The 27622-nt window shown below is 44.1% G+C and overlaps 1 protein-coding gene across 1 annotated transcript in view; it reads right to left on the bottom strand.

Moving 5' to 3' along the window:
* Nucleotides 1-7973: 7973 nt before the first annotated feature.
* LOC140548856 (ubiquitin-conjugating enzyme E2 E3-like) overlaps nt 7974-27622 on the bottom strand; it is a 21125-nt gene continuing 1476 nt past the window's right edge. The window contains exons 2-4 of the mRNA XM_072672030.1: nt 23122-23254; nt 16815-16962; nt 7974-8863 (exon numbers count right to left, since the gene is read on the bottom strand). Coding sequence (XP_072528131.1) covers nt 8766-8863; nt 16815-16962; nt 23122-23254 — 379 coding nt within the window. The 3' untranslated portion in view covers nt 7974-8765. The remainder of the gene's footprint in view (nt 8864-16814; nt 16963-23121; nt 23255-27622) is intronic.

The raw sequence follows: 27622 nt of genomic DNA, 5'->3' as shown, positions 1-27622 counted from the left end.
ACTTAGTAAAAAATGACCAGCACTGTCTTTAATGTCACGTGATCTCTGTCGTTACTCGGCTACATGGCTTCATTTCTTTCTCTGAAAAACATCTAGGAATTTGTCAGGGCTGTTTATAGGCCCTGGCCGGGGGCTTTATTTAGGGAAGGGGGAATTCCATGTTCAAAGACCCTCTACAAATAACTGCTCTGCTTTGACTGATGCACTCAAACAGTGGTCGTGATCTGTTCTGCACATAAGTATAAAAAACACAACACTAGACTCTCATGGTAGCAGTTACAAAGACTTATGACGTATGAGTGAATTTACAGACTTCACAGTGAAGGTTCTACAGAAGGTTCTTTGAGCAAAGCTATAGAACTTCCTTTTAAAGAAGTCAGTGTAAACGGTTTTCACCAATTCAAAGACTCAGATCTGTTACAAAAGTGATTTCTAAAAGGAGAAGAAGAAGAAGAAGAAGAAGAAGAAGAAGAAGATGGAGAAGAAGAAGGAGGAGGAGGAGAAGAATGAGAAGATGGAGAAGATGGAGAAGAAGAAGGAGGAGGAGAAGAATGAGAAGATGGAGAAGAAGAAGAAGGAGTAGAAGAATGAGAAGAAGGAGTAGAAGGAGAAGAAGGAGAAGATGGAGAAGATGGAGAAGAAGAAGGAGTAGAATAATGAGAAGGAGGAGAAGAAGGAGAAGAAGGAGTAGAAGAATGAGAAGGAGGAGAAGAATGAGAAGAAGGAGGAGAAGAATGAGAAGAAGGAGAAGAAGAATGAGAAGAAAGAGGAGAATGAGAAGAAAAAGTAGAAGAATGAGAAGAAGGAGTAGAAGAATGAGGAGAAGAAGGAGAAGAAGGAGGAGAAGAAGGAGAAGAAGGAGGAGAAGAATGAGAATAAGAAGGAGATGAAGGAGGAGAAGAAGGAGGAGAAGGAGGAGAAGAATGAGAATAAGAAGGAGATGAAGGAGGAGAAGAAGGAGGAGAAGGAGGACAAGAATGAAAAGAATGAGAAGAAGGATGAGAAGAAGGAGAAGGAGGAGAAGAAGGAGAAGGAGGTGGAGAAGAAGGAGAAGAATGAGAAGGAGAAGAAGGTGGAGAAGAAGGAGAAGAATGAGAAGAAGGAGGAGAAGAAGGAGAAGGAGGAGAAGAAGGAGGAGAAGAAGGAGAAGAAGGAGAAGAAGGAGGAGAAGAAGGAGAAGAAGGAGCAGAAGAAGGAGAAGAAGGAGGAGAAGAAGGTGGAGAAGAATTATTAGCCTATTCTAACTAGCGAAGGTTTTCTTGGGTAAATAGCAAAGCACTTTGTAAGTCGCTCTGGATAAGAGCGTCTGCTAAATGCCGTAAATGTAAATGTAAATGAGAAGAAGGTGGAGAAGAAGGAGGAGAAGAAGGAGAATATTGTTTTGACGGGTGAAAGGAAACCGCTGGTGCTTTGTAAACAAAGGCTATGGCTGAGGCTCTATTGTCCAGCTGGGATCAGGGTGCTTAGCGGCAGACACACACACAACCCACATACACACAACCTACACACACACACACACTCACACACACACTAATCCACGGCTCACTTCATCTCAATTAAGCTATAGAGCTCCCCACTTGTAATAGCTTTAACTGCACAGGAAAAAGATCTGCTCTGCTCTATCCCACAGGGGGGCGCGCACACACACACACACACACACACACACACACACACACACACTTGAAGCACTCATTCCCCGCCAAGCACCAGTCCCTCTTTTGTCCAGTCTGATGGAAGCTAAATAAGGCTGGAAAGAAAGGAAGGTCAATGGGCAAAAGCACTCAGACGAGCTCTTAATGACGGCCTAATAAAGGCAGGGTGAGGGTGATCACCTCACAGCTTACTAATTACAGCAGAAGCATCCCAACCATGGGAACGCAGCTCGATCATCTCACCACAAACACCAACCTTTAGACCCTCAGGAAAGAGAAGAGAAGATTAGACAGAAGATTAGAGAGTAGATTTGATTAGACAGTAGATTACACAGTCGACTAGACAGTAGATTCAATTAGACAGTAGATTAGACAGTAGATTCAACAGTAGATTAGAGAGTAGATTAGAAAGTAGATTGGAGAGTAGATTAGACAGTAGATTTGATTAGACAGTAGATTACACAGTCGACTAGATAGTAGATTCAATTAGACAGTAGATTAGACAGTAGATTAAATAGTAGATTAAACAGTAGATTCGATTAGACAGTGGATTACACAGTACATTAGACTGTAGACTTGATAAGACAGTAGATTTGATTTGACAGTATATTAGACAGTAGATTTGATTAGAAAGTAGATTAGACAGTAGATTAAACCGTAGATTAGACCGCAGCTTTGATTAGACAGTAGAATAGACCATAGATTCGATTAGACAGTAGATTCGATTTGACAGTAGATTAGACCACAGATTTTATTAGACAGTATATTCGATTAGACAGTAGATTAGACAGTGGATTCGATTAGAAAGTAGATTAGACAGTAGAATTCGATTAAACAGTAGATCAGTGAGACACAAAGTGGTGAGAAGATAAAAGTGAAAAGGAGAAGACGGGTGGAAGGAGGAGTTAGAGAAAGAGTGATAAGGAAAGACTGCAAGACTGGACAGAATAGAAGTGAAGATGGTGAGAAGAGGAGTGAGAAGAGTGAGAATAACAGTGAGAAGAGGAGTGAGGCGAAGAATAGTGAGAATACTGAGATGAAAGAAAGAAGAATAAGAATGGTGTGTTATGGTGTGTGATTAAGTGATCAGAGTGTGATCAAGTGATGAGTATTAGTAGTGAACATAGTGAGAAGAGTGAGTGGAGGAGTGAGAAGACAAATAGAAAAAGAGTGAGAAGAGGGGAAAGAGAATTGTGAGAAGAATGATGAGAGAAATGAAGAGTGAGGCTGAGCAGAACAAATAAAAAAGCGTGAAGAATAGTGAGCAGAAGAGTGAAAAGAAGAATAGTGAGAGGAGTGAGAAGAAAAGAGATGCTTAAGAATAGCGAGAAGAGTGAGAACAGGAATAACCAGAATAGTGAGAATAAGAGTGAGAGGAGTGAGAACAATAACACATGAAAAAAGCAAAGAAAAAAAGAATAGTGAGTGGAAGAAGCACAAGTTAGGGGTTTCTAATAAAGTGGCCAGTGAGTGGAAGAAGCACAAGGTAGGGGTTTCTAATAAAGTGGCCAGTGAGTGGAAGAAGCACAAGGTAGGGGTTTCTAATAAAGTGGCCAGTGAGTGGAAGAAGCACAAGGTAGAGGTTTCTAATAAAGTGGCCAGTGAGTGGAAGAAGCACAAGGTAGGGGTTTCTAATAAAGTGGCCAGTGAGTGGAAGAAGCACAAGGTAGGGGTTTCTAATAAAGTGGCCAGTGAGTGGAAGAAGCACAAGGTAGTTGTTTCTAATAAAGTGGCCAGTGAGTGGAAGAAGCACAAGGTAGGTGTTTCTAATAAAGTGGCCAGTGAGTGGAAGAAGCACAAGGTAGGGGTTTCTAATAAAGTGGCCAGTGAGTGGAAGAGGCACAAGGTAGAGGTTTCTAATAAAGTGGCCAGTGAGTTCTTGCTGTCCTGTTATTTGTGTTTCTGTCTTGTCTCTCCAGAATAGTCGGTTTGGTGTAACAGAAGTGACCGAAAGCAAGTGAGAAAGCTGGGAGCTGACAGACTCACACACTCACACACATCTCCGTCATCCATTTTGGCAGAACGAAGCCGAGCGCTGCCTGGCTGAGTGCGATGGCTCTGCAGAAAGCTCTGCTAATTAGAGAAGAAATGCTGAAGGATGAATTTGTCTGAGCTGTCAGTCATGCCTCTTTGGATCGTAATACAAAACAGCATTAGCTGAAGCCAGAGTCTGAGTTCTGACTCAGATCCCACAGTGGAACTGTGGTAGATCCAGATGGCCTTCTGAAGCGGAAAGCAGCTGGATCAGAGGCCGCGTGGTGATCGGACAAAAGAGCGACGCTGGAAAGTGTGTAACCATCATGTACAGGAGCTATTCCTGTGAACTAGCCACGCCCCCACCTTAAATACACTGTAATACTGTTCTAATAAAGTGGCCAGTGAGTGGAAGAAGCACAAGGTAGGGGTTTCTAATAAAGTGGCCAGTGAGTGGAAGAAGCACAAGGTAGGTGTTTCTAATAAAGTGTCAAGTGAGTGGAAGAAGCACAAGGTAGGTGTTTCTAATAAAGTGTCAAGTGAGTGGAAGAAGCACAAGGTAGGTGTTTCTAATAAAGTGGCCAGTGAGTGGAAGAAGCACAAGGTAGGTGTTTCTAATAAAGTGGCCAGTGAGTGGAAGAGGCACAAGGTAGGGGTTTCTAATAAAGTGGCCAGTGAGTGGAAGAAGCACAAGGTAGGTGTTTCTAATAAAGTGGCCAGTGAGTGGAAGAAGCACAAGGTAGGTGTTTCTAATAAAGTGGCCAGTGAGTGGAAGAAGCACAAGGTAGGTGTTTCTAATAAAGTGGCCAGTGAGTGGAAGAGGCACAAGGTAGGGGTTTCTAATAAAGTGGCCAGTGAGTGGAAGAAGCACAAGGTGGGTGTTTCTAATAAAGTGGCCAGTGAGTGGAAGAAGCACAAGGTAGGTGTTTCTAATAAAGTGTCAAGTGAGTGGAAGAAGCACAAGGTAGGTGTTTCTAATAAAGTGGCCAGTAAGTGGAAGAAGCAGAAGGTGGGTGTTTCTAATAAAGTGGCCAGTAAGTGGAAGAAGCAGAAGGTAGGGGTTTCTAAGAACCAACTGTTCACTCGCTGCCTAATGTGTAGATCCACCCCTTGACAGATGAAGCCCCTGTAGATGAAGCTGATCAGCGTTTCTCACTTCACCGGTACTAATGTTATGGCTAAACAGTGTATACCTTTAAGTCATGTGATATTAGTAATACGTCAGTTCTAGACATTTTTGGCCTTCTTCAAACCGAGGGCCTACATTTAATGCTTTGGCTCCCTCATGTGGCGAGGCATGCAGCATGCTAACCGGTCCAGTTCCCAGTGTTTAAAGGAACAGCTCAGCTAAAATGCCTGAGAATGACTTCCTTCATATCTCAAATAAATAAATCAATAAATCAGACAAGACATGTTTGGTGTCTGAAGTCCGCTTCTTTACTTTAGCACAGGAGCTGTAAGGCTAATGAAGCTAACACGCTTTAGAAACGTATCCTTCACCAGTTAGCATGGTGCTAAATGCAGGTCACACTTTCCTCAAAGAGTTTCTCAGTAACCTCTAACAGACTTGCTTATAACAGACAGTCATAACATTATTGGCCATAACATTAAAACCACCTGCCTAATCTTCTTATTTTGACCTTTCATGAACTCCACAGGACCTCAGAAGGAATCCTGTGGTATCTAGCCTCAAAATATTAGCAGCAGATCTGTTGAGTCCTGTAAGTAGTGAGGTTGGGCCTCCATGAGCATCAGTGAGAATTAGGTGACCACGACCCTTTAATTGAGTTAGATTGGGATACAGTACCATACTTTCACTATAGTACAGTTTCAGCTCTTTAGTTGAGTTAGATTGGGATACAGTACCATACTTTCACTATAGTACAGTCTCAGCTCTTTAATTGAGTTAGATTGAGATACAGTACCATACTTTCACTATAGTACAGTTTCAGCTATTTAATTGAGTTAGATTGGGATACGGTACCATACTTTCACTATAGTACAGTTTCAGCTCTTTAGTTGAGTTAGATTGAGATACAGTACCATACTTTCACTATAGTACAGTTTCAGCTCTTTAATTGAGTTAGATTGAGATACAGTACCATACTTTCACTATAGTACAGTTTCAGCTATTTAATTGAGTTAGATTGAGATACAGTACCATACTTTCACTATAGTACAGTTTCAGCTATTTAATTGAGTTAGATTGGGATACAGTACCATACTTTCACTATAGTACAGTTTCAGCTCTTTAATTGAGTTAGATTGAGATACAGTACCATACTTTCACTATAGTACAGTTTCAGCTATTTAATTGAGTTAGATTGGGATACGGTACCATACTTTCACTATAGTACAGTTTCAGCTCTTTAATTGAGTTAGATTGAGATACAGTACCATACTTTTACTATAGTACAGTTTCAGCTATTTAATTGAGTTAGATTGGGATACGGTACCATACTTTCACTATAGTACAGTTTCTGCTCTTTAATTGAGTTAGATTGAGATACAGTACCATACTTTCACTATAGTACAGTTTCAGCTCTTTAATTGAGTTAGATTGGGATACAGTACCATACTTTCACTATAGTACAGTTTCAGCTCTTTAATTGAGTTAGATTGGGATACAGTACCATACTTTCACTATAGTACAGTTTCAGCTCTTTAATTGAGTTAGATTGGGATACAGTACCATACTTTCACTATAGTACAGTTTCAGCTCTTTAATTGAGTTAGATTGAGATACAGTACCATACTTTCACTATAGTACAGTTTCAGCTCTTTAATTGAGTTAGATTGAGATACAGTACCATACTTTCACTATAGTACAGTTTCAGCTCTTTAATTGAGTTAGATTGAGATACAGTACCATACTTTCACTATAGTACAGTTTCAGCTCTTTAATTGAGTTAGATTGGGGTACAGTACCATACTTTCACTATAGTACAGTTTCAGCTCTTTAATTGAGTTAGATTGAGATACAGTACCATACTTTCACTATAGTACAGTTTCAGCTCTTTAATTGAGTTAGATTGGGATACAGTACCATACTTTCACTATAGTACAGTTTACTATAGTACAGTGTTTCATACAGAACTTCAGACGCCAAACACATCTTATCTTGAACAGTAAAAGACATCAAACTGAATCCAGCAGCTACTCTATTCTGTCCAGCCGAGGAGTGGCATTAAAATACGATCCACCAGGGGGCTGTAGATCTCGCTCTGCATTCAGTTCATCTGCAGGGCGTAAATGTGGTGACACACACACACCCCACCGGTCAGCATTAATCTCAGTCTGCACACACACACCAGAGAGCAAGAGGGGGAGGGGTGGTGAGAGAGAGTGAGTAGGAGATGGAGAGAGAGAGGCAGGGAGAGAGTGATGAAGAGAGAAGAAAGACATGTGCGTACACACACACACACACACACACACACACACACACACACACACACACATAGAGAAACACCCATGTTCACGCATAGACACAGTCCCCTAACAACCCCTTGCAACACCCAGTAGACCACCAGCACTGGCCCTTATCAGATAAACAGCATTTAGAGCTTTCCTCTTCAGAGAACATCTGGTCCACGGTGAGGAGACGACTTGGGCTGGGGGTCTACTATATTTTGGGGAGGGGGGGGGGGCTTATCTGCTTAAATTGGCTCATCTGCTCAAATTGGCTCATCTGCTCAAGAGAGTCCTATTCTATTGGCAGTACTTCTCTACAGGTACTAGCCACCTAAGTATGTGTGTGTGTGTGTGTGTGTGTGTGTGTGTGTGTGCATTTGTACATCTGTATCAGCAATGGTTGCAACTTAAAGTAGCTGAATGCATTCATTAGAAGGGGCGTCCACAAACTTTTGGACACAGTGAATGAATGTTGCACAGCTCAGTAAATCTCCACTAATATAGATAACAATGCATTGTACAGTGGCACAAACCCAACAAGTCTTAGGTAATCTACCAGAGTTGGAAATCAGGGCCGGAGTGGGAGAGGGAATCGGGGCAGGGGGGTACTCCAGCAGGACCAGGATGGGCTCCTTTCGGGGGGTTTCATCCTTGTGGTTTTACTACGGACGCTGGATCCTCTGGGGCAGTGGTGGCTCAGCGGTTAGAGCACCAGCCCATTGATGGCAGGGTTGTGGGTCCCACGGCTCTTCACCCTCTGTGCTCCCCAGGCCCCGCAGCGAAGGCTGCCCACCGCCCTGGACAGGTGTGCTGACTTTCACTGTGTGTGGATGTGTGTGTGTGTGTGAGTGTGTTCACTGCACGGATGGGTTTAAAGGCAGAGGCCACGTTCCATCGGGGTCTCTGTTACACTCGCACACACTCCCGATCCCAGTGGACAGGTTACTGCTTCGTTTTTATTGTGTTTGAGGGGATATTACATCGGTGGCTCATTTCAGCTGAGCTACAAAACGATCAATGATCTCTTCATTACAAAGTGACAAAAAGAGGGACAGATTCACAACATCATCATCATCATCATCAGGGAGCACACAACGGGCTCTGGGGCGCATAGAAATTACATCATTTCTAATATTCTACAGCTAGATGCTTTCTTGCCTTTTTTGCCTTTTTTTTTTAACTTTTTTTTGTTTTTATGTTTTTTATTTTATTTCCCACTTCAGACAGATAATGGATCAGGCTAAAATGCACCATAATATTTGGTTGACCTTCAGGAACAGTTTCCTCATTACATCACAAAATACATTTGTTTTTTTTGTTTTTTTTTTATTGATTTTTTTTAATATCCCAAAGAAGCGAGACTTGCAAGGAGGCATTTTAAACAGAACTAAATCTACAGCTACAAAAAAAAAAAGAAAGAAAAAGAAAAAGACTCTACACCGGTAGCGCTCAGCTCAGCGGGGTTCTCCGCGGTGTTCCCCCGAAGTCCGCTCTGGGTGAAATCAACAGGGCAGGATCAGAAGGACGCCCGCGCACCTGTCCGTATCATAAAGGCTATAAAGATCTGCTGCACGTTTGGAAAGTTGTTGCTGCCGGTCGCGCCTGCAGGAGTCGGTGGTGGTAGGGGCTGATCGTGGGGGTCTGGAGGGTTCGGTGGGGTGTTGTAAAGGGGGGTGGGGGGTTGAGGGGGTGGGGGGCGGGGAGGTCGGTGGACGTGGCGTCCGGCGTCTATGTGGCGTATCTCTTGGTCCACTGTCGGGCTATCCTGTCATGTTCCGCTCTGTTGGTCAAATACTGAGTGGCTATACTCCCAACCAGAGGATCCGCTAGAGAGAGAGAGGGAGAGAGAGAGAGAGAGAGGGAGAGAGAGAGAGGGAGAGAGAGGGAGAGAGAGAGAGGGAGTGAGAGGGAGAGAGAGAAAGAGCGGGAGTGAGAGAGGGAGTGAGAGAGAGAGGGAGAGGGAGAGGAGAGAGAGAGAGAGAGAGAGAGAGAGAGAGAAAGAGCGGGAGTGAGAGAGGGAGTGAGAGAGAGAGGGAGAGGGAGAGGAGAGAGAGGGAGAGGGAGGGAGAGAGAGACAGGGAGTGAGAGGGAGGGGGAGGGAGAGAGGGAGTGAGAGAGAGAGAGAGAGAGGGAGGGAGAGAGGGAGAGAGAGAGAGAGAGAGAGAGAGGGAGGGAGAGAGGGAGAGAGAGAGAGAAGAAGAGAGGGAAAGAGAGGGAGAGGGAGAGAGAGAGAGAGAGAGAGAGAGAGAGAGAGAGAGAGAGAGAGAGAGAGAGAGAGAGAGCGAGAGGGGGGGAGAGAGAGAGAAAGAGGGGAGAAATAGTGATGGAGGCAGAGTGGGACAGAGGGGACAGGGGGAACAAAAGAGAGAGAGAGAGAGAGAGAGAGAGAGAGAGAGAGAGAGAGAGAGAGAACACAGTGAGATTCACAACAATCATAACCTCTATAACCTTTAACTAAACACAGGTTTCTCTTATACTGTCAATCAGAACTGAGAGAGAGAGAGAGAGAGAGAGAGAGAGAGAGAGCATGTAAACAAGTGAGAGTGGTGTGCAGGCCTGGAGTACAGTGCTGTGTGAGAGAAGCAGCAGATATCTGGACCACCTCCTGAGCACAGTGGGTTCTAACTGACCATAAGTCTGTAGACACCTGCTCCTCCAGTGTTTCCTCTGAAATCATGGCTGAGTACTCAGTCTGCCTTGTTTTGCTGCAGAAACAACCTCTACTCCTCTGAGAAGGCTTTACACTAGATGCTGGGACAATAGATTTGATTGCATTCAGCTCCACGAAAGCATCAGGGCGGTCCGGTTCTGATGTTGGTTGACCAGTTCTCAAAAGCATTGGATGGAGCTTCATCACTCCAGAGAACAGCTCCACTGCTACCCCGGCCAATCCACAATCCTCAATTCACAATCCACGATAGTAAAGACTGTCACTAAAAACTACACTGCAGATTCATACTGGATTAAAAATACTCCAGTATTATTATTTTTACACTGTAAAAACTTTTACAATACAGATTCATACAGGAGTTAACAAACTTCACAAATGATTAGTCACACTGTTAAAACTACACTGCAGATTCATACTGGATTGAAATCTGTCAGACTATTATTGTGTACTACAGACACACACTACACAAAAAATCTCTCCAGAGTTATTAATGTCAGGCTGTACAAATGTCATACATTGCAGATTCATACTGGAATAAAAAACTCAATTAAAACAAATGATTAGTGTCAGAGTGTAAAACAAACACAGTAGATTCATACTGGATTAACAAGTGTAAGATTATTACTGTTAAGACTGTAATAACTACAGACATAGCAGATTCATACTGGATTCAAATCACTCCACAAATTATTACTGTCTAAGTTCTACAAATTACTACAAGTTACTGTAAAAGCATACTGGTTTATGTTTTGGATTCATACTGGAAAAAACAGTCTACCAGATAAACCAAAATCCACAATCCTCGAAGTAATACTGTCAGTCTGTAAAAACTACAAACACTGCAAATTCATACTGGATTAAAATCACTCTACTACAATTGTGTAATCTAATATAGCTACAGATATAGTAGATTCATACTGGATTTAAATCTAATATAGTTACAGATACAGCAGATTCATACTGGATTTAAATCTAATATAGTTACAGATACAGCAGATTTATACTGGATTAAAATCTAACATAGCTACAGATATAGTAGATTCATACTGGATTTAAATCTAATATAGTTACAGATACAGCAGATTCATACTGGATTAAAATCTAACAGCTACAGATACAGCAGATTCATACTGGATTAAAATCTAACATAGCTACAGATATAGTACATTCATACTGGATTTAAATCTAATATAGTTACAGATACAGCAGATTCATCCTGGATTCAAATCACTCCAAATCTAATATAGCTACAGATACAGCAGATTCATACTGGATTAAAATCTAATATAGCTACAGATATAGCAGATTCACACTGGATTCAAATCTAATATAGCTACAGATACAGCAGATTCATACTGGATTCAAATTTTTTTTTAAATCTAATATAGTTACAGATACAGCAGATTCATACTGGATTAAAATTTAACATAGCTACAGATACAGCAGATTCATACTGGATTAAAATCTAACATAGCTACAGATACAGCAGATTCATCCTGGATTCAAATCACTCCAGAAATGATACAGAAATACTGCCAGAGTGTAAAACCTACACACTGTAGATTCATACTGGATTAAAATCACTTCACTACAATTGTTTTCACACTGTAAAACTAATACAATGCAGATTCATAATGGATTAAAATCTAATATAGTTACAGATACAGCAGATTCACACTGGATTCAAATCTAATACAGCTACAGATACAGCAGATTCATACTGGAATAAAATCTAATATAGCTACAGATATAGCAGATTCATACTGGATTCAAATCTAATATAGCTACAGATACAGCAGATTCAAACTGGATTCAAATCTAATATAGCTACAGATACAGCAGATTCAAACTGGATTAAAATCTAATATAGCTACAGATACAGCAGATTCACACTGGATTCAAATTTAATATAGCTACAGATTCAGTAGATTCATACTGGATTCAAAACTAATATAGCTACAGATACAGCAGATTCAAACTGGATTAAAATCTAATATAGCTATAGATACAGCAGATTCAAACTGGATTAAAATCTAATATAGTTACAGATACACCAGATTCACACTGGATTCAAAACTAATATAGCTACAGATACAGCAGATTCATAGTGGATTTAAAAACACACACTGCAGAACTGATCTGGATAAAACAAAAACTCCACAATTATTACCACCAGATTTACAAGACTTAAAAATACACATTATTTAAACAGATTCATACTGGATTCAAATCTAATATAGCTACAGATATAGCAGATTCATACTGGATAAAAATCACTCCACAAATTAATAATAAATAATAAGAGCCCTACCGATTAAACCAAAATCCACAAATGAATACTGTCAGACTGTAAAAACTAATACACTGCAGATTCATACTGGATTTAAAAACTCACACTGCAGAACTGATCTGGATTTAAAAAAAAAAAAACACTCCACAATTGTTACCACAATTCATACTGGATGAAAACAATTATTCATATTGGATAAAAATCACTCCACAAATTAGTACTGTCAGAGTCCTACTGGTTAAACCAAAATCCACAAATTAATACTACACTGCAGATTCATACTGGATTCATTTCATCCTGCTAAAAACAGCTGCACAGACCAGCTGCACCAACATTAGAAATAGAGCACGGGAACAAAATCAAATCTATAAATAGGATATTGGGTTCTTTAAATGCCGGAACCTGCCCAGGTAAAACTAATCCAGCTCCAGCAGGGATGAAGACTGGAGAGTTCTGATGCTGGGTTGTTATCAGCTGCGTCTGCACTCAGCTGAAGCAGGTCTGGGTGGAATAAGCTGTTCTGCAGTCAGGAGGGATGACGTGGAGCTGAGAGTGACTGCAGCTCAGACAGCTGAGTTTCTGAGCCCTCAAAGCTGACTCAGCTCATCACACACACACACACACACACACACATCAACAGCAGCAGCACAGCACACACACAGGCCTTAATGGAGGATCTGAAACTGGAGCCTGGAGGTCTTAGCCACGCTAAGAATCCGTATAGCTGCTTTTAGTTAGGCCCGGCATGCACTAAAGGACTTCCAGACCCCTGTCAGTGGAGTGCACTGCATATTTAACGACTTCTTTTCCATCCTCCAAGTACACACACTCCCATTTTCACACACTACACCATTATACGTCCCGCTGTTGGATTCTTTCAACAGTTCCGGTCACTGAAGCCACCACACTCTATAAGAAGCTTGTGTAGCGCCTCTATTTTTGCCCGACGCATCAGAGGAACCACTTCTAATTTGGTTCTTCTTTAACCAATAAAAGGTCAGACTCACATCTCCATTACAAATATGGTTCTTCTGTGGCAGTACCGTTATTTTTACGAGTGTAGGTTCATATTCTGGTGGAGTGTGTATGGCATTATCACGAGAGAAGTGATTGGAGCGTGCACAGCTGGCAAATTATAGACCCTGTTAGTCATATTAGTGTAAAATCCTGTAGTGTTACACTACCGCCTCAGCCCACATGCTGCTACACCTTCAGATCAAGCTTCTGGAGCTTCTCTCAGCTTGTCCAGAAATGCATGTAAAAAAAAAAGGGCCTAGTGGAGGCTCAGAGCACAAATTCTACTTCCCGACTGTAGGGGGAGCCCATGAGCAAGCAGTCGCACTTGTAATACATGGTACACACTATTAGGGTAAATACGGTAACTGAAGGATACTGATTTAGGATGTGTTGCTATGGTAACTGTATTCTTGTAATGTGTCATTTCAGCTTGTGAAATCATGAGGAATTGGGCGATGACAATGTCTTGCCGTTTCTGTGTGTGTGTGTGTGTGTGTGTGTATGGAAACACACTGACACATTACTGTTTAAACAACACACTACAGGCAGTGTTAACTACCTCAGGGGGGCGCTATACAGCACTAGATGAAAAAACACAGCCGTCTGCTCCGAGTGGCTTAGCGGTCTAATGTGTTCTCACTATAGTCCGGGGGTCACAAGTTCGAATCCAGAGCCATGCTGCTTTGCCATCAGCAGCCGGAGTCTGAGAGAGCACAAGTGCCCTACACTGTATCGTATCGAACCGTGACTTTTGTGTACCGTTACACCCACAGTTGGACAAAACTATATGGACAAACGTATTGGGACACTCTTAACTCTTAATCCATGCATTCAGGTGATCTGTTCTGTCCCAAAATCAAGCCCCTAGCCCCACAGTCTGCCTTTCCCTTCCTTCCACACATTAGTGAAAGAATGGGAGGTTCTGAAGAGCTCACTGAGCTCCAGCGTGGTTCTGTATGTAATAGGAGACACCGCTGCACCAACAACAAGAAGTCAGCTGGTGAAATTTCTAATCTCCTCCCTCCTAGATCTTCCTCCATCAGCTGTGAGTGGTGTTATTATTGAACAGTGGAAGAGTTTAGGAGGAACAGCTCACAGAGAGCAGCTCAGTGTCCACCGAGTGTCTGTCAGACCACGTAAAGGTACAGAGCGGGGTCAGGGCCGAGTGCTGAGCTCAGAGCAGAGTGCAGAAAAGCCTCCAACTTACTCAGTAACTGCAGCAGAGCTCCAGACCTGCTGCTGCTGGTAGAGCTTAGAGCAAAGGGGGACCAGCTCCATATTAATAATGCCTATGGGTTTAGAACGGGAGGTCATTAAAGAAAGCTCCTGTAGGTGGAATGTGTAGGTGTCCCAATACTTTTGTCCATATGGTGCGAGTACATTACAAAATAAAATGCAAACAGACATTCGTTAACTGACGTTGGTCTATTCCGGATCCTCTCGTCTGAGCCATTTCAGTGATCCTCCTCGGCGTGGGAGAAGAGCTAACACCCTTTAGTGTGGGACAGGGCGTGGAAGGGTGCTCCTCGTTCCCCTCCCTAAAACTTGGCTCAGTCCCTTCACTAAGCCTGCCTTAGGCACTCTAAATGAAACTGGCAGCAGATCCTGACGGCCACATGTGCAGTGTTGGTGGAGCTGGTGTGAGCTTAAGAGCTGGGTTTAATCTTTCATGCATTTATTATCTTAATATTTTAATCCACACTCTAACAAATCACGTCCCAGCTGAGGAACCCAGCTCAGCGCCAGCTCCGGCCGAAATCTGGTGGTCTAAGCTGGTCTTTGCTGAACTAGCAGGGCTAGCTTCGGCATATTGGTCAAACAGCATGACCAAGGTTGTTGACCAATATGACGAAGCTAGTTCAAGATCTCTTTGCTGGTGAAGGTGGTTGAAAAGCTGGTATTCTATGGTAGTCTTATAACTGGTTAACCAGGCTGACCAGCCCAGCTCTTCATCAGCTGGTTTAGCTGGTCTACCAACATGGCCAGCTTAACCAAGCTCATCATACTGTTAGACCAGTGCGGTCAGGCTGCTCGACCAACTTAGTCATGCTGATTGACCAGCTTTCTCATGCTGGTCAGCAACCTTGAACATATTGGTCAACAACCTCGGCCATGCTGGTCCACTAGCTGGGCTAGCTTCGGCATATTGGTCAACCAGCATGACCAAGGTTGTTGACCAAAATGACGAAGCTAGTTCAAGCTCTCTTATACTGGTCAGCAACGTTGGTCATGCTGGTCAACAACCTTTGTCATATTGGTCAACAACCTCAGGCATGCTGGTTCACCAACTTGATAATTGTGGTCATCCAACTTGGTCATGCCGTTCAACCACATTGGGCAAACTTGGCTATGCTGGTTAACCAGATTAACATGCTGGTTGACCAGATTACCCGTGCTGGTAATGCTGTTTGACCAACATGGTCACACTGGTTAACAACCTTGGTCATTTTGGTAATGCGGGTCAACCAGCTTGGTCATACTGGCCAATAACCTTAGTCATGCTGATTGATCAGCTTGCTCAAGCTGGTTGACCAGCTTGCTCATACTGGTCAAACACCTTGGGCATATTGGTCAGCAACCTTGGCCATGCCGGTGACCAGCTTGGTCATGCTGGCCAATTAGCTTGGACTAGCTTCGTCATATTGGTCAACAACCTTGGTCAAGGTGGTCAACCAACATGCTGGTTGACCAGATTACTTGTGCTGGAAATGCTGTTTGACCAACATGGTCACACTGGTTAACAACCTTGGTCATATTGGTCATGCGGGTCAAACTGCTTGGTCACACTGGCCAATACCCTGGGTCATGCTAGTTGACAAACCTGGCAATGTTGGTCATGCCAGTCAACCAGCTTAGTCATACTGACCAACAGCCTTAGTCATGCTCTCTCATACTGGTCAACATCCTTGGCCATGCTGGTTAACCAGCTTGGTCATGCTGGTCGACCAAGATGCTGACTAACCAGATCAGTCGTACTGGTAATGCTGTTTAACCAACATGGTCTCACTGGTTGGTCATGTTGGTCATGTGGGTTAACCAGCTTGGTCATACTGACCAACGACCTTGTTCATGCTGGTTGACTAACCTGGCAATGTTGGTCATGCTGGTAAACCAGCTTGGTCATACTGGCCAATATCCTTAGTCATGCTGGTTAACTAGTTTATCCACCGTGGTTAACATTGGTCATGCTAGTTGTACTGGTTGGGCTTGGTCAAGCCTGGAAATGTTGGTCATGCTGGTCAACCAGCTTGGTCATAGTGACCAATAATCTTGTTCATGCTGGTCAACCAGCTTGGTCATAGTGACCAATAATCTTGTTCATGCTGGTTGACTAACCTGGCAATGTTGGTCATGCTGGTAAACCAGCTTGGTCATACTGGCCAATATCTTCAGTCATGCCGGTTAACCAGTTTAGCCACTGTGGTTAACAACATTGGTCATGCTAGTTGTACTGGTTGGGCTTGGTCAAGCCTGGAAATGTTGGTCATGCTGGTCAACCAGCTTGGTCATACTGACCAATAATCTTGTTCATGCTGGTTGACTAGCTTGGTCAGGTTGTTCAAGCTGGTAGACCAGCCAAACCATCAAACTCCAATACAAACCCTCTACTGGTCAAGAGCATGAGCTGACCAGGCTGCTTTTTCCACCGTGGATGTGTGTGTGTGTGTGCAGTGAGCATCTCTGTCTGAAGTAACACACTCCAGCAGGTCACTGCGCTGTATTTAGACCAGTGTTGTGGTGCAGCATTGAGCCTGATAATTACAGCGTGTTTACAGCAGCGCCACAGTGCCGAACTCACCAGGGTTGCAGTCTGTCAGCAGAGAGCAAATGGACAGGAGGACCTTGGAGATGGTGAGCGCTGGGCTCCAGTTGTCCTTCAGGATGTCCAGACAGATTACTCCCTGACTGTTAATGTTGCAGTGGTAGATCCGCGTGCGGAACGTGACCTGGAACAGACAAGGAGACAACAAGGTCAGCCACCATGAAAAACAGGCTTCTGCTAGTGAGCCTGAAGCGTCCTCACTGTGCAGTGGATCCTCACCAGATAACTGTGTTAATCACTTCCACTCCATACAGCTGTGCAGCCGAGAGGAACCGCAGAGAACTCGCTCGCTCAGAGAACAGAGAGCACCTAATGTTCAGTGTGTGAATGTCTTTACTGACCTTCACGACTGGGTTTCCCAAAAAAAGCCCCCCTCAAAGCTTACTGTTAAATGATAGAGCAGGAGTCCCCATTAGACACCATCATTCTCCAACATTCTCCATCAGACACCATCATTCTCCAACATTCTCCATCAGACACCATCATTCTCCAACATTCTCCATCAGACACCATCATTCTCCAACATTCTCCATCAGACACCATCATTCTCCAACATTCTCCATCAGACACCATCATTCTCCAACATTCTCCATCAGACACCATCATTCTCCAACATTCTCCATCAGACACCATCATTCTCCAACATTCTCCATCAGACACCATCATTCTCCAACATTCTCCATCAGACACCATCATTCTCCAACATTCCCCATCAGACACCATCATTCTCCATCAGACACCATCATTCTCCAACATTCCCCATCAGACACCATCATTCTCCAACATTCTCCATCAGACACCATCATTCTCCAACATTCTCCATCAGACACCATCATTCTCCAACATTCCCCATCAGACACCATCATTCTCCATCAGACACCATCATTCTCCAACATTCCCCATCAGACACCATCATTCTCCAACATTCCCCATTAGACACCATCATTCTCCAACATTCTCCATCAGACACCATCATTCTCCAACATTCTCCATCAGACACCATCATTCTCCAACATTCTCCATCAGACACCATCATTCTCCAACATTCCCCATCAGACACCATCATTCTCCATCAGACACCATCATTCTCCAACATTCCCCATTAGACACCATCATTCTCCAACATTCTCCATCAGACACCATCATTCTCCAACATTCTCCATCAGACACCATCATTCTCCAACATTCTCCATCAGATACCATCATTCTCCATTAAACAACACCATTATACTCTACCAAACATCCTCATTTTTCAGCAAACACCATCATGCTCTACCCAACACCCTCATCATTCTTCACCAAACACAATCATGATTCTCCAACAAGCACCATCATTGTGCCCCTCCAAACACCATCATTTTGCCCCACCAAACACCATTATTCTCCACCAAACACAATCACGCTCCACTAAATACCTTCTCCACCAAGCATCACCATGCTCTTTCAATTACCATTATTCACCAAACACCATAATGCTCCACCAATTACCATAATTCTCCACCAAACACCATCATTATGCCCCACCAAACACCATTATTCTCCACCAAAGACCCTCATTATTCTCTACCAAGCACCATCATGCTCCTTCAATCACCATCACTCTCCAACTAAACCCCATTATGTCCCACCAAACACCATCATTCTCCAACCAAACACCATCATATCCCACCAAACACCATTACTCTCCACCAAACCCAATAACACCGTCATGCTCGTTCAATCACCATCAGTCACCAAACACCATCATGCTCCACCAAATCCCATAATTCATCAAACACCAAGCACCACCATTATGCCTCAAAAAACACCATAATTGTCCACCAACACCGTCACTGTTTATCACACTTGGAGTGAACTAGTTATCAGCTGGATAACAGCTGGATAGCTGAAGGTCTAAGTATTGGTAATTCCCTCCCCAGGTGAGAAGAGCTCAGGTAGATCACCTGAACAGAGCCAGCAATCCTTCAGCCTGTTCAGAGCTTCAGCTCTCATTAAAGTGACCAACCCCTACTGAACCACATCCACCTGCTGAAACAGGGGCAGCTTAACCACAGCCCACCCCCCCCCCCCCCCCCCAGCGCAGACCCCCATCACACACAGGCCTGCGCTAACGGCTCAGCGCTAACGGCCCGCTGCTGAATTGTGAGTGCTGAGTCTGCTGAACTGGGGTCAGGGGTCAGGTCAGGGTCATGCACTACAGACCCCTCACAACTAATAAAGATATGATTGGGAGCATCTATCTACACACACACACACACACACACGACATGACCTCAAAAGTGCCCAGAATAACCACAGACCCGCGGATGGACACAGTGCTGGTACTGTGCATGGTATGATGGAGATGGAGAAAGAGAGAGAGAGAGAGAGAGAGAGAGAGAGAGAGAGAGACAAGGAAAGCGAGTGTGAGAGACAGAGATAAGAAGAGAGAGACATAAGTAAGGGAGAGAGACATAAGAGAGAAAGAGACATAATGAAAGAGAGAGAGACATAAGTAGGGGACAGACACATAAGAGAGAGACATAAGGAGAGAGAGACATTGAGAGAGACAAGGAAAGAGAGAGACATAAGAGAGAGAGACATAAGGAAAGAGAGATAAGGAAAGAGAGAGACATAAGAAAAGAGAGAGAGACATCAGGAAAGAGAGAGACATAAGGAGAGAGACATAATGAAAGAGAGAGACAATCAGGGGAGAGACACATAAGAAAGATAGACATAAGAGAGAGAGAGACATAGAGAGAGACATAAGAGAGAGAGACATAAGGAAAGAGAGAGAGACATAATGAAAGATAGGGAGACATATAAGAGAGAGGGAGACATAAGGAGAGAGAGACATTGAGAGAGACAAGGAAAGAGAGAGACATAAGAGAGAGAGAGACATAAGGAAAGAGAGATAAGGAAAGAGAGAGACATAAGAAAAGAGAGAGAGACATCAGGAAAGAGAGAGACATAAGGAAAGAGAGAGAGACATCAGGAAAGAGAGAGACATAAGGAAAGAGAGAGACATAAGAAAAGAGAGAGAGACATCAGGAAAGAGAGAGACATAAGGAAAGAGAGAGAGGGAGACATAAGAGAGAGACATAAGGAAAGAGAGAGAGGGAGACATAAGAAAGAGACATAAGGAAAGAGAGAGAGACATAAGGAAAGATAGAGAGACATAAGGAAAGAGAGAGAGACATAAGGAAAGAGAGAGAAACATTAGGAAAGATAGAGAGAGACATTGAGAGAGACAAGGAAAGAGAGAGACATAAGGAAAGAGAGAGAGACAAGGAAAGAGAGAGAGACATAAGGAAAGAGAGAGAGAGACATAAGGAGAGAGCGAGAGAGATAGAGAGATACAGAAAGAGAGAGAGAGGGATAAGACAAGAGCGAGGGGGGGATCTCTGCAGACTCAGGAGCTTCTAAAGGGATAAAAGAGGAAAGTGAAGAAAAACAGGAACAGAAGTTGGAGATCTCCCCAGAGTCTGACCCTGATCCAGCTGTAGACCACGTCTGCAGGAGAAACAGCAGCTTTCAGAGATTTATACTCCGCAAAGCTCTCTCTCTCTCTCTCTCTCTCTCTCTCTCTCTCCCCACTTTTTGGATGTCTACAATAACTGCATTGTCCACTTATTGGATGATATATGGGCAGGACCTCAATGATATTGGGTGACCTCGACACCGCCCACTGTGTTTACCTGCATGTTTATATAACATCATCAGTATTTGGGCTGTGAGCTGTGGCATCTCTGGGGAACTGGGGTGATTATCCAACACACTGACCTCACTAATGTTCTTGTCGCTGAATGCAGTCAAATCCTCACAGCATCAAAAATGTCCAAAATCTATTGGAAAGCATTCTTCTCTGGACAGCAGAGACAGTTACTCCAACAAAAGGGGGGCTACACCCCTTTACTAGCCCACGCCTGGCATTAGGCCGCATGGTGCCAATAGGTTCATTATGTTGATCTGCTCCAGGCGGTCCTATTCTACTGGCAATACTTCTCTACAAGGAAAAAGGGGCAACTTAAAGTAGCTGAATGCATTCATTAGAAGGGGTGTCCACAAATATTTGGACGTATGGTGTATCTCTCTCTCTCTCAATACAGATATCTAATGGTGTGTGTGTGTGGGGGGGGGGTTGCATGCTGTGGTTTACTGTAGACTCTAAATCTTATCCTCTCTCTCTCTCTCTCTCTCTCTTCACTCTCTCTCAGCTGTGATCTGGCTCCCACACATGAGTGCGGATTAGCAAACCACAAACCAGCCATCAGAAACCAACAGCAGAAAGTCCACAGAGCCCCGCTCTGAGCCAGAGCCCTGCAGCCTGCTTTAAAGAGCCCATATCCTCCAATTTCCTTCCAGGTCCACTCACGCTGCCGTGGGTTTAACCACCACAAACAGCCTGCACTACTGCTGCACTATGGAGGTTTGGTGGTGGAGCTGCAGGAGGAGAACCTCTCTCCAGAACTGCTGCTGTGTAACGCTGCAGAACCCATAGAGTCATATTAGTGTAAAATCCTGTAGTGTTACTCTACCACCTCTACAGCCCACATGCTGCTACACCTTCAGATCAAGCTTCTGGAGCTTCTCTCAGCTTGTCCAGAAATGCATGTGTACAGCACTGATGTTCCTCTACCTGATGAACATCCAGCGGAACCAAAACAGGCCAATTCTAAAACTCCAAAACTGTTACATCACAGTCTTGAGTCTTGTAGAACTCACTAGCGAAAGCCTTGCAAGGTTAAACGCAATGGCTACTAGAATATGGGCTAAAAAAAGGCCATGGGGAAGCGAGTGCTAGGCAGGTGCTAGGCTAAAAGCTAATCCTGCCAACTGGCTATAATCTCTTAAGCTAGCTAATCACACACCACGCCACAAAGAGAATAGAAAAATAAGTGCAGTGTTTTTGTTACAGTGCTAGGCTAGGCTAGGCTACACAGCTGTGGTATTATAAGCCAGCCAATGAAAGCAGAGCTTATCAATTTTTTTTTTCCCACAAGCCCACCATGAAAGGGGGCAGCAGTGGCCTACATTGGAGGGTTTAGGACAGGGTGGTAAATAGGCTGATAAAACTTAACTATACTACATGGACAAAAGTATTGGGACACCTGCTCATTCACTGTTGCTTTTAAAATCAAGGGTAGGGAAGAAGGCTTTCTACTAGATTTTGGAGAAGCATGGCTGTGAGAATTTGACTGCATTCAGCGTGTTCCCAAGTGTTCTCAAGATCAGGATGTTGGATAATGATCACCACCCAACCTCATCATTCCCAACTCTCCAACTCATCACCAAGTCCTGAATGTGGCAGCTCTACAGGTCCATGGCACCTCTACAGATCCATGGCACCTCTACAGATCCATGGCACCTCTACAGGTCTATGGCACCTCTACAGGTATATGGCAGCTTTACAGGTCCATGGCACTCTACAGGTCCATGGCACCTCTACAGATCCATGGCAGCTCTACAGGTATATGGCACCTCTACAGGTATATGGCACCCCTACATATGCATGGCACCTCTACAGATCCATGGCACCTCTACAGGTCTATGGCACCTCTACAGGTATATGGCAACTCTACAGGTATATGGCAACTCTACAGGTATATGACAGCTCTACAGGTATATGTCACCTCTACAGATATATGGCACCTCTACAGATCCATGGCAACTCTACAGGTATATGGCACCTCTACAGGTATATGACAGCTCTACAGGTCCATGGCACCTCTACAGATCCATGGCACCTTTACAGGTATATGGCACCTCTACAGGTATATGACAGCTCTACAGGTCCATGGCAGCTCTACAGGTCCATGGCAGCTCTACAGATCTATGACACCTCCACAGGTCCATGGCACTCTATAGGTCCATGGCACCTCTACATATGCATGGCACCTATACAGGTCTATGGCACCTATACAGGTATATGGCACCTCTACAGGTATATGACAGCTCTACAGGTCCATGGCAGCTCTACAGGTCCATGGCAGCTCTACAGATCTATGACACCTCCACAGGTCCATGGCACTCTATAGGTCCATGGCACCTCTACATATGCATGGCACCTATACAGGTCTATGGCACCTATACAGGTATATGGCACCTATACAGGTATATGGCACATCTACAGATCCATGGCACCCTTTACAGGTCTATGGCACCTCTACAGATCCATGGCACCCTTTAGAGGGTGTCTATGGCACCTCTACGTGTCCTACTTTACACCGCTGGTCTGTGCAGCTGTACTGTAAATGCTGCCCTGAGAGCAGCCCGATCACACAGTGACTCACACACTTCTTACCTTTGGCGGTTTGAAGGGGTAATCCGAGGAGAAGGTGATGTCCAAGAAGAACACTCCTCCTTCATAGACTGAGCCAGGAGGACCCAGGATAGTGGATCTCCACTCATAAATGTTATCTCCTTTAGGTCCCGCACTGCAAAAGCACAAAAACACACAGAACCTAGAGTGAATGCTGGGACACCTAGCATCGTTGCGACCAAGCGACCAAGCGACAGCTTTACAGGAGAAGAAAAAAACCCTCTTAACTTTCAATGGAAGTCAATGTTAAAAGATTTTATTCCAAGTCATTTTCGAGCATTTCTATTGGTCCGTTCATCAGGACATTTGGACACAATGTAAAGAACAACAGCCACATTTACATTATGTCAAAAAATTAAAAAAAACGGAGATACAAGGTATTTGCGGAGTGTGACATGACGTGTGCAGGTGCGATGGATCGCTTATGAACCAACAGGGTGTCAGAATGGTGTATGTTTATCCTCATCTACAGTGGCTTCATCAGTCAAGGAGTGGATCTACATATCAGGCCGCAGGTGATGGAGGTGTTGAAGCAAGCATAAGAATCTGAGACACTTTGACAAGAACCGAACTGTGAGGTTCTAGACAACTGACTGGGTCAGAACATCTCCAAAACATCAGGCATCAGGTCTTGTGGGATGTTTCCTGTATGCAGTGGCCAGTACCTACCAAACCTGCTACAAAGAAGGACAACCGGTGAAGCTGCAGGTGGTGCCATGGGCACCTAAGCCTCACTGATGCTGATGAAGGCCCCGCCCACCTCCCAACTTACAGGACTTTTAAAAGGATCTGCTGTTGACGTTAGTCTAGGTGCCAGACACCTCAGCAGGACACCTTCAGAGGTCCTGTAGAGTCCAGGCCTGGAATGGTCAGATTCAGGGGACACTTTGATTAGCTTTGGTTATTGGCGGTGGTTTCCATGGTGTATAGCTGTGCTGAAGCCATTACACCCTCACATAACACAGCTTGCTGAAGTCTTCTGGAACAGATGGAGATTAATCGGCACTCGAGGAACGGAGCGAGGAAAGCGTGGAGAAAAAAAAGCAACTGCAGATCATCCAAAACAAACCACTTTATCTGTAAAGCAGGCGAAGCGATACGCCATGAAGATCAACATGAGACTTGGCAGAGGCTGGAGGACTGACTGCCAGAGTGAATCACTGTCATAAACGAACTGCAGGTGTCCTTCAGCCAACAAAAGCAGAGGAAAGAGGAAATCCTATCAGCGCTCTCACACACATCAATCCAACAGGCTGGCAAATCGCCAACACTACACTACACCTGGAGTCTCTGACCATCCCTCTCCTCGATGTTCAAATCATCAATAATGAACTATTAATAGTGATGTCCCAATCAGATACAGATCTGATCTGATTCTCTTAATGCTGACCGTCATCCGATACCGATACAATCTGACTCTCTTAATGCTGACCGTCGTCCAATACCGATACAATCTGACTCTCTTAATGCTGACCGTCGTCCGATACCGATCTGAATCGGACTCTCTTAATGCTGACCGTCGTCCGATACCGATACAATGTGACTCTCTTAATGCTGACCGTCGCCCGATACCAATACAATCTGACTCTCTTAATGCTGACCGATCGTCCGATACCGATACAATCTGACCCTCTTTATGCTGAGCGTCGTCCGATACCGATACAATCTGACTCTCTGAATGCTGACCGTCGTCCGATACTGATACAATCTGACTCTCTTAATGCTGACCGTCGTCCGATACCGATACAATCTGACTCTCTTAATGCTGACCGCCATCCGATACTGATACAATCTGACTCACTTGATGCTGACCGTCATCCGATACCGATCTGAATCGGACTCTCTTAATGCTGATCGTTGGCCGATACAAATCCGATCTGACTCTCTTGATGCTGACCATCGGCAGATACCGATCCGATCTGATTTTCAATCTGCCCATACAGATTTGATCTGATTCTCTTAATGCTGACCATCAGCCGATACCAATCCAATCCAATTCTCTTGATGTTGACCATTGGCCTATACTGATCTGATTTTCTTAATGCTGACCGTCGTCCGATACCGATCTGAATCGGACTCTCTTAATGCTGACCGTCGTCCGATACCGATACAATTTAACTCTCTTAATGCTGACCGTCGGCCGATACCGATACAATCTGACTCTCTTAATGCTGACCGTCATCCGATACCGATACAATTTAACTCTCTTAATGCTGACCGTCGGCCGATACCGATACAATCTGACTCTCTTAATGCTGACCGTCGTCCAATACCGATACAATCTGACTCTCTTAATGCTGACCGTCGTCCGATACCGATACAATCTGACTCTCTTAATGCTGACCATCAGCCGATACCAATCCAATCCAATTCTCTTGATGTTGACCATTGGCCTATACTGATCTGATTTTCTTAATGCTGACCGTCGTCCGATACCGATCTGAATCGGACTCTCTTAATGCTGATCGTTGGCCGATACAAATCCGATCTGACTCTCTTGATGCTGACCATCGGCCGATACCGATCCGATCTGATTTTCAATCGGCCCATACAGATTCAATCTGATTCTCTTTAAATGCTGACCGACGGCCGATACCGATCAGATTTGATTCTCTTAACGCTGACCATCCGCCGATGCAGATCCGATCTGATTCTCCATCGGCCCATACAGATTTGATCTGATTCTCTTAATGCTGACCATCAGCCGATACCAATCCAATCCAGTTTTCTTGATGTTGACCATCGGCCTATACTGATCTGATTTTCTTAATGCTGAGCGTCGTCCGATACCAATCCGATCTGACTCTTTTAATGCTGACCCTCTGCCGACACAGATCCGATCTCCGATTCTCTTAATGCTGACCGTCGGCTGATACCGATCCAATCTGATGCTCCATCAGCCCATACCGATTCAATATGTTTCTCTTAATGCTGACCAACGGCCGATACCATTCTGATCTCATTCTCTTAATGCTGACCATCAACCGATCCAATCAGTTTCTCCTAATGCTGACCATCAGGACAAATACAGGACCAATAATTCACTAATCTTGCTACAAATGTTATCAACTTCTATTATAATGTGTGAAATTTCCATTTCATCAAACTATCGGTGTGAATAAGCTGAAATTGAAGATGCGGAGCAGCAAGCAAGGTGACCCAAGAACCTCACCCAACTAGAAGGCTTTTTCGAGGAGCTGAGATCAGCTATTCTTCTTTCATCGCCTCTTTTGACTTTGAACATTCTGCTTGGAGCTAGAACCCAAACCGCCCTGATGACAGTGCTCCAACCCCAGACGATGCAGGAACTCATGACGCCAGTGGCTTGTTGAGACAGTTTCACCCTGAGGACGGTGCATAACTGCAGCGGAGGCGGGGCGCAGGGCTTTGGGAAAGGTTGGCGGGGACGAGTGGATCATTATCCTAATGACTGACACCTGTTCCTCATTTAGCCTGAACCTTTACACTCTCATCCTTCCCTGCTGCAGAAACGGCTGGAGGCTCTGAGTCCCGAATCTCACACACACACACAAACCAAAGAAATTCCCAAAAGGAAACCGGATAACAGCCATTCAATTATTTATCCGCTTGCTTCCTGGGGGCAGGATCAACAATACACCGTTTTTTGAGCTTAGCCTTAAAGAGTGGGTTTCAAATGGTTGGCTTCACATGTGGAAATTGGCTATATGGCCATATAAACACATAGGCTGTATTATAAAAGATTGGTCATGTGATAAAATGAGGACACCCCAAAAAAAAACTTCCCATGAAAATATCTAAACATTGTTTATAAAATTAAATTAATAAAATAATTATTTTCCTGTGAGGAAAGAAATTCAAACCCCCACATTTATTACTACTTATTAGAATCAGGTCATGTCAACTCCCAGCCATCACGCTCATGTGGGGCTCACTGGGTGGAATGTGGGCTAGGTTGGTTCCAGGTAAGCATGGGCTCTGAGTGAGTTTGTACTAGGGATGCACCGATCCATCTTTTTCTGTTCTGATACAGATTCCGATACATGAACTTTGCGTATCGGCCGATACCCGATACCAATCCGATACCACTGTAGAATTAATAAATCATATACCTGACCATCTGAGAGAGACTTAAGGCCTCAGGATTGACATAATCATTACTTTATTACTTTATAAAACAAACTATAATAAATGAACACAGATATTAATGATTAATTTCTGATCAATGGTCACTAAAATGATTAACTGTGCTGGACCTCGGCTCAGTGCTGTCTGAGCTCAGGACTTTTATTCTGAAATTGGAAGTCTGTGAGACTAAAGAGGAGCGAGCAGCCCCTCCCTTCTCGATTCTCCTTATATGGAAGACGAGCTGGATTACTCGCTGATAGCTGATGATGGGTCGAGGGGACAGTGCTGGTCAGACAGGGGGAGTCTTACTGGTTGCTATGATCTGTGTATGATGTCTGTAGGTTACTCTGATCCTGGGTTATGAAGCCTAGAATAT

Source organism: Salminus brasiliensis, unplaced genomic scaffold, assembly GCF_030463535.1.
Source record: "Salminus brasiliensis unplaced genomic scaffold, fSalBra1.hap2 scaffold_136, whole genome shotgun sequence".
Lineage (NCBI taxonomy): Eukaryota > Metazoa > Chordata > Actinopteri > Characiformes > Bryconidae > Salminus > Salminus brasiliensis.
Note: the sequence above shows the minus strand (reverse complement) of the source record. Positions and strands in the feature narration are given on the sequence as shown.